General features: G+C 38.7%; 1 protein-coding gene across 3 annotated transcripts in view; it reads left to right on the top strand.

The window, feature by feature from the left end:
- mocs3 (molybdenum cofactor synthesis 3) overlaps positions 1–12,805 on the top strand; it is a 28,633-nt gene that overhangs the window by 8,496 nt on the left and 7,332 nt on the right. For all 3 annotated transcript variants that reach the window (XM_062041861.1, XM_062041860.1, XM_062041862.1), the window contains exons 4-8: positions 8,514–8,634; positions 11,202–11,276; positions 11,395–11,512; positions 11,586–11,694; positions 11,808–11,870. In XM_062041861.1, coding sequence (XP_061897845.1) covers positions 8,514–8,634; positions 11,202–11,276; positions 11,395–11,512; positions 11,586–11,694; positions 11,808–11,870 — 486 coding nt within the window. The remainder of the gene's footprint in view (positions 1–8,513; positions 8,635–11,201; positions 11,277–11,394; positions 11,513–11,585; positions 11,695–11,807; positions 11,871–12,805) is intronic.

Raw genomic sequence — 12,805 nt, 5'->3', positions numbered from 1 at the left:
TTGTCCACAAGCGATGCTGAGATCATTATCCATGCGTTCGTTACATCTCGTCTCGATTACTGTAACGTATTATTTTCGGGCCTCCCTATGTCTAGCATTAAAAGATTACAGATGGTACAAAATGCGGCTGCTAGACTTTTGACAAAAACAAGAAAGTTTGATCATATTACGCCTATACTGGCTCACTTGCACTGGCTTCCTGTGCACCTAAGATGCGACTTTAAGGTTTTACTACTTACGTATAAAATACTACACGGTCAAGCTCCTGCCTATCTTGACGATTGTATTGTACCATATGTCCCGGCAAGAAATCTGCGTTCAAAGAACTCCGGCTTATTAGTGATTCCCAGAGCCCAAAAAAAGTCTGCGGGCTATAGAGCGTTTTCTATTCGGGCTCCAATACTATGGAATGCCCTCCCGGTAAAAGTTAGAGATGCTACCTCAGTAGAAGCATTTAAGTCTCATCTTAAAACTCATTTGTATACTCTAGCCTTTAAATAGACTCCCTTTTTAGACCAGTTGATCTGCCGTTTCTTTTCTTTTCTTTTCTACTCTGCTCCGGGGTGGACCGCTAGCCTGTCCATCAGATGGGGACATCTCTACGCTGCTGACCCGTCTCCGCTCGGGATGGTTCCCGCTGGCCCCACCATGGACTGGACTTTCGCTGATGTGTTGGACTTTCACAATATTATGTCAGACCCACTCGACACCGAGGATGTCGTTGTGGCTTGTACAGCCCTTTGAGACACTTGTGATTTAGGGCTATATAAATAAACATTGATTGATAAACATTGAATGACAAACACATTTCGGGAGAACATCCGCACCGTAACACAACATAAACACAACAGAACAAATACCCAGAATCCTTTGCAGCCCTAACTCTTCCGGGCTAGAATATACACCCCCGTTATCCCCCAACCCCCCGCCCCCAAATTTCCATAGTCCGGAAGAGTTAGGGCTGCAAAGGATTCTGGGTATTTGTTCTGTTGTGTTTAAGTTGTGTTACAGTGCGGATGTTCTCCCGAAATGTGTTTGTCATTCTTGTTTGGTGTGGGTTCACAGTGTGGCGCATATTTGTAACAGTGATAAAGTTGTTTATACAGTTACCTTCAGTGTGACCTGTATGGATGTTGACCAAGTATGCCTTGCAGTAACTTGTGTGTGTCTGCAGAGGCTGCATACAACATGTGACTGGACCGGCACGCCATCCCGTCATGCTCTCAACATTGCTTTACGGGTGAAAGTCGGGTGAATAGTTGCCCCGGGAGATTTACGGGAGGGGTACCGAGTTTCGGCAGTCTCTCTCTCTCCCGTTCGGGGCTAATTGTGCTACCGTAACTGTAAACTCCACAGCGAGCCCTCCCCCTCCCGTTGGCTTCAGACAGACGATTTTTTGTTATTTTGGGTCCAAAATACCCCTGCGTTAGTGAAAGCGACAGAAAAGTTGCCATGGAGACGAGGGTTTTCTTACGTGCCTGGCTGCAGTCACACCGCGACACCTGTCCGTCATTAATAAAGTCCTTGATAACCGGGACCAATTCAAACCGTTATTTGTTTTTTGTATTGATTAATTTGCATCGCCTCACACAATGAACACTACATATATTTTTATATGACGCCGGATAACACTCCGGGAGCCGTCACTTTTTTGCGCTCCCGATCCCGGTACTTTCCGCCGACCGCTGTGTTGCTGTAGGGAGGAAAAGCGGAACGACACACATTGCGGAAATAACATTATTCTCTGTGCGTTGGCTAAATACAAATATATTCCACAATCCCAAACATGTATTTTTCAAAGCCTGCAGTGAAGAGAAAGGTTAGTGATGAGCAAAGACAATTCCAGGAAAAGTAGGAGATGCAATATTTCTTTGTTGAGCACAGGGGCACCCCGACGTGTGTTATTTGCACAGAGAAAGTTGCGGTGCACAAGGAATACCATTTGAAACGTCATTATACTACTAAACATGCTGAGGAGTATGCAAAATACCAGGGAGATGAGAGAGTGAACTGGGTTGTAAATTTGAAATGCAGTCTACTGAGGCAACAAGATTTCTTCAAGAAAGCAAGCGAAAAGAGCGATGCAGAAGTCAAAGCTAGCTACATGGTGAGTGAGATTGTTGCTAGGGCAGGAAAGCCATTCAAAGAAGGTGAATTCATTAAAAAGTGCATGTTAGATTTTTTTTAAGAAATCTTTTCTTGCGGCCCAGTTTCTGCATCCAGTGGCCCCCAGGTAAATTGAGTTTGAGACCCCTGGTTTAGAGGCAAATATAAAAGCGATAATGAAAAAAATATTTCAAATGGGATGGAGTGGATTTTTACACTCTTAAGAAAAATATTTTTTATTTTAAAGATTTAAACCATTTATCATCACCAAGAGGTTACTGCTTCCTCACTTCACTTGACACTTACTTTATTTACAGAAGAAAAGATTGGAGGCACATCATGTCTTTACATCTGAAGGGTCCACAAATTAGGCATTAATTCGTGAAAAACAAAGTTGGACTTATTTGCGCATCGGTAAGTTACGTATTTGATTGACATAACGAGTGCTGTGCTGCTGTGATCGTGACGCTAATTATGTTTCTTTGAAGTTGATTTCCTGCTACAAATATTAGTCTCATCTACACTTCATGTCTGCAGTCGTTTCTCTGATGTGAAGTATATTTTGTGTCAATATTTAGCTGTATATGTCCTTGTTGTTCAGTATGAAGCTTTGCTAGCAATATCAAGATATCGTATATGCTGTTGAGCCTACAAGATATTTATTCAGCTAGTTTATTTATACTATTATGGATAATTTCTTGACACTAACAAATATCACCAATGACGCTATAATGTGGTCAGCATCTATGTCGAATAAAGTCACATCCATTTTTCTTCTTCGAGTCTTAATTGACATGATGGTCAAGCAGCTTGAGCGTAGCAGTAAAACAAGTGAGAGTGAGTGTAGAGTTTGAGCAGACAATGCCGTATTGCTGTTCTGTTCTAGGGTGTTCCAATTGTTCAAATAGAGAGATAGGAAAGCATTCATAGAGTCCTGAAATAAGTCCTTCATAAAGGTAATAAAGTTAGGGAAAAAACGAAAGTGCTTAGAAGGAAATGTTTCTTAAAAATATCACTTTCATCATCCTGTGGTATACAATCAGACCATGCTTGTGTCGGGAACGATCACTTTGTAAATTGTTTGTTTGAACAATTGATTTGTTTGAGAAACTTTCTGTGATTTAATTGAGTTTACTATACTTCTACTACTACTACTACTCTACTAAATTAGTAGTGTTAAAACAGAACTAAATGTAAAGAAAGGACATTATATTGCATTGATGTTTGTTCTTTTGTGGTTGCTATACCTAAATATTACTACGAAGACCTGGTTGTGCAAATAAACTAAAGTCATGTCCTAGTAATAAATATTGTGATTGTTGGTCCAATTCACTGTATTTTCATTATCGATTTTCATAACAGAAACTAACTTTGTTGTTGTTCTGCAAGAAAGCCAAGCCCTTTATTCGACACGGATGACCACATTATAGCGTCTTTGATGATTTGTGTTAGCATCAAGAAAATATCCTTCATAATATTAATAAACTACATTAATAAATCTCTCGTAGGCTCAACAGCATACTAAATCTTGATTTCGCTGGCAAATAATGCTGAACAATTGGGACATCTATTGCTAAATAGTGAGACAAAATATGAACTTCACACAAAAACCACTGCAGATATGAATTGTAGATAAGACTAATATGTATAGCAGGAAATCAACTGCAAACAAACGTATCATTTTTCTCATTAGTGTCACGATCACAGCAGCACAGCACTCGTTATGTCAATCAAATACGTTACTTTGTGATGCACGAATAAAGTCCAATTTTGTCTCTTATGAATTAATGTTTAATTTGTGGACCGCTTCAAATGTAAAGACACGATGTGTTTCCAATCTTTCCTTCTCTAAATCTGTGTGAGTCAAATTAAATGAGGTTGTAGCGAGCACTAACGCCTTGGTGATGATGAATGGTTTAAAACCTTAAAAAAATATTTTTCTTAAGAGTGTACAAATCCATTCCTTCCCATTTGAAATATTTTTTTCATGCTCGCTTATATAATTTGCTTGTTTTTTATATTGCTATTGTTATTTAAAGTGATTGTTATTGCTATTATTATTATTTTACCTTTTTGTGGTTTATTCGTTATTAATTGATATCAGTTGTTTTTAAACTTTATTTAAAGTTGAGTTTTGGTGGTACAATAAATATTTTACAAATTAATGAATAATCGTGTAATTGATCGGGGTTATTATTTTTGCCATAATCAACCAGCTCAACTTTGGCGTACCACAAGATGGAGCCCGTGCCACAGTGTGAGACTCGCTGGTCTATTATATATATATAGTATCATAAGTATAATAAGTTTCAAGTACGTCTCAAATATCATAAAAATGTACGTCAATGCTTTTTGATTTAGAAAAAAACAACAACCAAAAAACAAAACAAAAAAGTGCATCCAACCCGCCTGTCAGCAGTGCCACAGCTGACTACGCACCTGAAGGGAGTTGACGCTAGACAAAAGTTATGAGAAAAATAGAAAGGTATTTCAATTTAATTAAGGCATTTCATGTTCAAGCCTGGGTAAACTACCCTCATTTTGACTTTACTACTGACAATAATGTCAAACTTTACGCCGTGTGCATCGTCTAACCTCTGTTTGGACATCTCTGTTTGTGTGAAGTGTGCATGTTCTCCCATGCGTGTGGGGTTTTCTCTGGGTACTGCGGTTTCCTCCCACATTCCAAAAATATGCATGTTTGGTTAACTGGAGACTAGGGTTGTCCCGATACCAATAATTTGGTACCGGTACCACAATGTATATCGATACTTTTCCAAATAAAGGGAACTACGAAAAAATTTACATTTTGGCTTTATTTTAACAGAGAATCTTACAATATGATAAACATATGTTTCCTATTGCACTCAAAAAACAATTTTAGAAGGTTAAAATTTAAATGAAAGGGCATTAAACACGTTGTTTTTCTTGTTGCACTCAAAGCACAATTTTCCATAATCAAGAATTAGATTAGAATATAGTAAAAAGGCTTTATTAACATTACATTAAATGATTTATGATTTATGGTTGCCAATCCTGGTCTGTGCTTTAAGAAAAATACAATAATTACTAAGTACTAAAAACAAAACTATGAATAAATGTACACAGATAAGCCATGTAGCTGGTAAAACACACATTTGTTAAAGATAAAACACAAATTGTAGCATTTTTTTTTTACCAAATTCAGTCATTTTACTTGCACTTGTTGACATTAGATGGGCGGTCCTAACTCCGCTAATATTTGTGTGGCGAGTAAAGACATGGAGAGGTAGCGCATGAACGTGTCCGGTTGTGTCCTGCAAAACTAATAAAGCTACCAGAATGTCACAAATCGGCGGCCTCGAATTCTGACCGGAAAGCGCTGTTTAGTAGACTCATTGTAAAGTGAAGGATTACCCCCGACGAAAACATCGACCCTGAAGGGAACGTCTGCCCTGTGCTTCTTGACGACAGTCTGCACCGGTGCCAAACAGCAGGACAGGTGTAATAACTACATTATTACCTGTCACTATTTATAACTCCAGATCTGAAGGTTCACTATTTACATGTTTACTTAAAGGCTTACTGTAACCCACTACTACCGACCACGCAGTCTGATAGTTTATATATCAATGATGAAATCTTAACATTGCAACACATGCCAATACGGCCGGGTTAACTCATAAAGTGCAATTTTAAATTTCCCGCGAAACTTCCGGTTGAAAGCGTCTATGTATGATGACGTATGCGCGTGACGTCAATCGTTGAAACGGAAGTATTCGGACCCCATTGAATCCAATACAAAAAGCTCTGTTTTCATCTCAAAATTCCACAGTATTCTGGACATCTGTGTTGGTGAATCTTTTGCAATTTGTTTAATGAACAATGAAGACTGCTAAGAAGAAAGTTGTAGGTGGGATCGGTGTATTAGCGGTGGACTACAGCAACACAACCAGGAGGACTTTGAGATGGATAGCAGACGCGCTAGCCGCCGACCTCACCTTGACTTCCTCCGTCTCCGGGCCGCCGACCGCATCTATGATCGGGTGAAGTCCTTCGTCGCGCCGTCGATCGCTGGAACGTAGGTGACCACGGGTGTTGATGAGCAGATGAGGGCTGGCTGGCGTAGGTGGATAGCTAATATTTTTAGCACAGCTCTGTGAGGTCCCGTTGCTAAGTTAGCTTCAATGGCGTCGTTAGCAACAGCATTGTTAAGCTTCGCCAGCCTGTAAAGCATTAACCGTGTAGTTACATGTCCATGGTTTAATAGTATTGTTGATTTTCTGTCTATCCTTCCAGTCAGGGGTTTATTTCTTTTGTTTCTATCTGCATTTAAGCCCGATGCTATCACGTTAGCTCCGTAGCTAAAGAGCTTCGCCGATGTATTGTCGTGGAGATAAAAGTCACTGTGAATGTCCATTTGGCGTTCTCGACTCTCATTTTCAAGAGGATATAGTATCCGAGGTGGTTTAAAATACAAATCCGTGATCCACAATAGAAAAAGGAGAAAGTGTGAAATCCAATCAACCCTTGTACCTAAATTACGGTCAGAGCGAAAAAAGATACGTCCTGCATTGCACTCTAGTCCTTCACTCTCACGTTCCTCATCCACAAATCTTTCATCCTCGCTCAAATTAATGGGGTATCGTCACTTTATCGGTCCGAATCGCTCTCGCTGCATTGAAAACAATGGGGAAATGTGAGGAGCCTTTCAACCTGGGACGTCACGCTACTTCCGGTACAGGCAAGGCTTTTTTTTATCAGCGACCAAAAGTTGCGAACTTTATCGTCAATGTTCTCTACTAAATCCTTTCAGCAAAAATATGGCAATATCGCGAAATGATCAAGTATGACACATAGAATGGATCTGCTATCCCCGTTTAAATAAAAATATTTCATTTCAGTAGGCCTTTAAGTTTGAAGCAAATATGGTAATACTAATCGCCACATTTGGCGAAGCGTGTTTTAAAGCAACACTTGCTTCCTTGTTTAAAGCGTCACCTTTACCGTTAGTTTTGAAGCCCATATAGCTCCATATTGCGCTTCAAGCACACTTTTTATTAACCAGTAGAATTGTCGTTTTTTGCCATTCTTCCTCTCCAAGATGTTATTGCTTGTATGCACTTTGTGTGGGCGTTTTGACACACTCAACATCATACGCCTCGGCTCTGTAGTCATCACCGCAGATGAAAGAACGGTACCGGTACTTTTCAAAGGCAGTATGGTACCGATTTCAATCAATTGATATCGTGGTACTTTATTAGTACCGGTATACCGTACAACCCTACTGCAGACTGTAAATTGTCTATAGGTATAAATGTGAGTGTGAATAATTGTTTTTCTATGTACTGTATGTACCCTGCGATTGGCTCTGCTAATTTTGGTTAGCCTGTCAGTAAGCTGGTCCATTGTATGCTAGCATTAAGCTAGCGGCATTACAGCCAACTTTCATCCTGCATAACTGTATTGCTTTTTTCAGTTTATTCCAAACTGTATTATTAATTTAACGTGATTCATACATGTATGTGCACTTCATGTGTATACAATGTACTTCCTTAATGTGCTTCGTTATACAGTGACTTCATTGTGGAGAATATCAAAAATCACCTCAAGTAGTTATTTTCATCTCTAATTCAAAAGACTGTTATATATGTATGTGTGTTATGTATATTTGGCAAACTAAATTCCAACATTCTGCCCCAACAATTGAACAATATAGAATAACAATATAATATAAGAAAACGTGTTATTTCTAATAACACAGATTTGTTTTTAAATATATATAACTATCTGTGTTGACACTGCGATGAGGTGGCGACTTGTCCAGGGTGTACCCCGCTTTCCGCCCGAGTGCAGCTGGGATAGGCTCCAGCGACCCCGAAAGGGAAAAGCGGTAGAAAATGAATGGATGGATAGCACAGATGTTTTTTGGCATACTGTACATAAAACAGTTGTTTAGCCTTTTTAAAGAAAATATATACATCATTCCCAATCAAAATTTTAATGATGTCACATGGACCACGCCCCCACCGCCACATATATAATGGCAATCTGTGGGGAAATCTGTGTAAATTCCAATTATTCTGATATTCCGACATTATAACTGCTATCAGTGATAGTTTTCTTTATATTTGAGTTACTAAAAGTAAAGGACATGATTGATTCTTGATTAAGAGGTACATTTTTTGTTATTCCCATGCATTCTTAAACATAAAATAAAATGTGGTTCTAAAAAGTTAAACTCCATTTGAATTTTTTCATTGTCAACATTTTTATATAAAACAAGTTTTTGATGGACTATTTTAATGACAGGCAGTCTACTTGTTGTAGTATTTTTACATTTCATCTTATTAAAGTCGTTTGGAAGTGGATAGGTTTTTGTTTATTGATTGTTGAAATCTGGCACTCATTTTCATAATTGTCACCAGGGCGCCTGGGCCTGCTGGACTATGATGAGGTGGAGCTCAGCAACCTGCATAGACAAGTGCTGCATGGGGAGGAGAACCAGGGTCAAGCTAAAGCTCTGTCTGCTGCCAATGCAGTTAGAAGGTGACGTCCGCACCGCTCAAAGTCACATAACACAGTCACACATATGTGCGGGTCAAATAGTATTCATCATCAACATAACTGTTCAAACTGGTGTCAAATAAGAAATGCTGGTTTTATTATTAGTAAACATCCCTTAATTAGGTGTATTGAAATGTTTTTGTGACAGTAATGGTTACTGTGCAATGTATGCCGGCGCTTTCCAGTCTCACCACAAGCTATATTTAAGTGTGTATTTGACTCCAGCCTATGTAAATGTTGTGAAAACATGTGATTTCAAACACAACTTATTTTGCTGCCTCTTGGCCCCCACTTGTGGAGTTAGTATGCACACAAAATAGCCACATGAGGGGGCCATTTTACCACTAGGAAACAAACTGGAACATCTAAAGTCAAACAACAGTTCTGGATGCTGGGATTCGTAAGTGATTTCCCCCCCAAAAAGTATATTTAGAATTTTAACTAAGCATTAGTTCAAGGCTTAAACTGCCACCTTAGTAAAAGCTTTATTGATAGTACAGTTTTGTGTAACATGGAAGTGGAGAGGAAATGTTACTGCCTGGTACTTGACAGGAAAATGTAACATTTTTAACTGTGAAAAAAGTATAAAAAGAATTTAACTGCTGATAACAGTACAACTTAAAAGAAATAGAATTAGAATTGAATTGAAGTATTTATTTCAAACCTGCACAGTACAACAAAACATTTTTTTTTTTTTTTTACATTTTGGCAGAGACATTTATGCAAGGCTTGAAAAGGGGTTGGATGAAGCAGATGCTTATAATATCCCAACCCCTCTCACTCATTCCACATTTAACATAAACAATATAATACAAGAACAATACTATACAAACAAAAACAAGAAAAGCTCCTGTACACTAACAATACAATAGTACCACTGTTACTTTGAGACAAGACAAGACAAGACAAAACACACACACACACTCACACACACACACACACACAGGCCCAAACACTCTCTGACCATACACCTCTCTCCCATCGCTCTGTGCTGAGGGCATCACTCTCTTTCCTCCTCGTACTTCTTCAGTACTTCTTTTTTAAACAGTCTTTTAAATTGAATCATGTTAGAACACGTTTTTAACTCTTCCCCTAAGTTGTTCCACAGACTGACTCCACGCACTGAAATGCACATTGACTTTAAAGTTGTTCTAAATTTAGGCAAATATAATTTGTTGTTTCCTCTTAGACTGTACCTATGGTGAGCATCTCTATCCTGGAATAGGTTCTGTATATTGGATGGTAGAGAGTTTTGGGATGCCCTAAACATAATTTGAGCAGTTTTAAATTTGATTACATCGTGCAGTTTAAGTTGCTTTAACTCCACGAATAGTGGATTTGAATGATGTCTGTAGTGAACATTGGACACAATCCTAATGGCCTTTTTCTGCAGAGTGACTAAAGGCTGTAGATGGGATTTATAACAATTTCCCCAGACTTCAACACAATAATTTAAATACGACATAATAAATGAATGGTACAATAACAGCAGAGCATTGGTGTTCAATAAATGACATGATCTTCTCATCATTCCAACACATTTAGCAACCTTTGTCCTCAAGTAACTTATATGAGGCTTCCATGATATATTTTCATCTATTACCACTCCTAAGAATGAATTTTGTTGAATACGATGTGTTCTTGCCCTTAACTTTGACATGATGGTAATACTGTATGCACAGGGAGATTTCATAGTGTGTAGCAGGTAAGTTCCTTCACAAAGTTTAAATGCAGCACATTATTACTATCCTGCGATGAGGTGGCGACTTGTACAGGGTGTACCCCGCCTTACGCCCGAAAGAGTTGAGATAGGCTCCAGCAGCCCCGTGACCCCGATAGGGACAAGCGGTAGAAAATGGATAAATGGATTATTACTATCATTTTAACCATATTGTACTGAACAGCCTAGATGAAGACACAAGTACTGAATTCTGGTAGATATGGGATTTATGGCTCTCTGAAGAGAGCTGTTCTTTTCCAAGAGCCGTTCAAAAGACTGTCTCGTATTTCTTTTTCAGAATTTTTTCAGAAGTTACTTTACTATGTTTTTATCAAGGAAATAATCACTGCTAGCAGTTTTTGATTGAGACTTTTATTACTGTCTGTGTTTTTTTGGTGTTTTTTTTAAATACCACAAACAAAACTGAGCTGCCTCTGGGTACCTTTTAGATGGGGGAGGGCCTCACAGCAGCACATGGTGCTTGTTCAGAAAAGGCATGTGAGCTTTCATGTAATTTTCCAAACGTGTCTTTGCTAGATTTGCCGCTGGGCGCTGTTTTGAAAGAGTATCTAAAGGCGTCATATTATTCGCTAAATTGGCAACACTGATCCGCCTGCTCCTTCTTATTTTCTGGCAGACCAGGTGTGTTGTATTGTGTTCACGAGCAAAGGGGAACAAGTAGCGCCAAGTCTAATAACAAATGGAAAACACCAACATCAAAGCTCTTCTGTGGTGACATCACAAGGGGTATTTTACTTTCTGCTGTACAAACTTGCATAATTCAAATATGTAAATGTTGTTGCTCTACTTTTTGAATGTAACCTCACAGGTTAAACTCAAGTGTGGAGTGTGTCCCTTACCACCTCCAGCTTTCGTCTGAGAACGCCTTGCAGCTCATTCAACAGTATCCTCAGCCTACATCCCTTTTTCACAATATTTCATTCTGGTTTAGAGACACTGAATACTTTTTCCATTTAATATAGAAATGTTCTGCTTATGTACTTTAACTTTACCCACTCCATATATGACATTGTGGCCGATTGTTCAGACAATGTCCCCACTCGTTACCTTGTCAATGATGCCTGTGTGCTCAGTGGTAAACCTCTAGTATCAGCGAGTGCCCTGAGAATGGAGGGACAGGTAAGATATTAGGCAGGTCAGTTTGCTGTATCAATTACCTACCAAACTTTTTGGTCTGATGGTGTTTGCATAGTTGACCATTTACAACTATGATGGAGGCCCTTGCTACAGATGCTTGTACCCAGTGCCTCCGCCCCCAGAGACAGTGACCAACTGTTCTGACGGAGGCGTTCTAGGCGTCGGTAAGTCAAGCTCCTTTTCCATAAGCCATTACCTGTGTACAGCTATGTCTTTCTCCACCCTCTCCACTCTGTTAAATGGTGTTTAATGGTAAAATGTTGTGCTTATCTGTAAGTTCCAGGCATAATGGGTTGCTTTCAAGCACTGGAGGTCCTCAAGGTAGCCTCTGGACAAGGCTGTATCCAAACTCAACTCTGGCAAAACATACTGTTGCTGCTGTACACTTCACATGTATTACTGGTCATTTTTTTAATTTCTTATTGGAGAGTGCTAATGACTGTTTGACAATACCAAAACAATATTTAAACTAGTTTTTACAGTTGTATGAGCAAAAAATAAATAATCAATAGTTCACAATAACTAAAGTAAAGCAAAAACTACTATCTACTACTTTTTTTTATTATGTGGGTTTTGCCCTCTAAGTCCTCCTGTGTTAAGGGACTTATTCCCTGAGTATGTAAACATTAACAAATACAATCAAGAACATATTTTGAGAAAATACAAATATCCACCTAATCACTCTAGTATCGATCTAATGCAGATACTACCCTTGGTGTTGACATCACCAATTTATGAATCAATCCGCACTCTTACATGTCATGTACCGACTATGACAATGCTGATACACCAACAGTTATGTTATCCTCTGTCTAGACTCCTATTAATCTACGTGTTAATTTCCTGTTAATATCTGATTACTTTCCGCTGTAACTTGGTTCCATCTAAACTTCTTAAAACTTTAGTAAGCATCTTAGTGTTATTTCAAGCTAGTTTAGCAGTTAGCTTTTTTATTTGCATGCCTTCTTCTGGCTTTCTGTTGTTGTGTAACATGTTTAGTCTCGTCCTCCAGTAATAATACTTGACAATGATATTTAAAGGGGAACTGCACTTTTTTGGAATTTTGCTTATCACTCACAATCCTTATGTAAAACAAGAACACATATGTTTGTCTTTTTTTATGCATTCTAAATAGTAAATCAATCAATCAATCAATCAATCAATCAATCAATGTTTATTTATATAGCCCTAAATCACAAGTGTCTCAAAGGGCTGTACAAGCCACAACGACATCCTCGGTACAGAGCCCACATACGGGCAAGAAAAACTCACCCC

The sequence above is a fragment of the Entelurus aequoreus genome, linkage group LG03 (genome assembly GCF_033978785.1).
Source record: "Entelurus aequoreus isolate RoL-2023_Sb linkage group LG03, RoL_Eaeq_v1.1, whole genome shotgun sequence".
Taxonomy (NCBI): Eukaryota; Metazoa; Chordata; class Actinopteri; order Syngnathiformes; family Syngnathidae; genus Entelurus; species Entelurus aequoreus.
The sequence above is the reverse complement of the archived record's forward strand: the minus strand, read 5'-3'. Positions and strand labels throughout refer to the sequence as shown.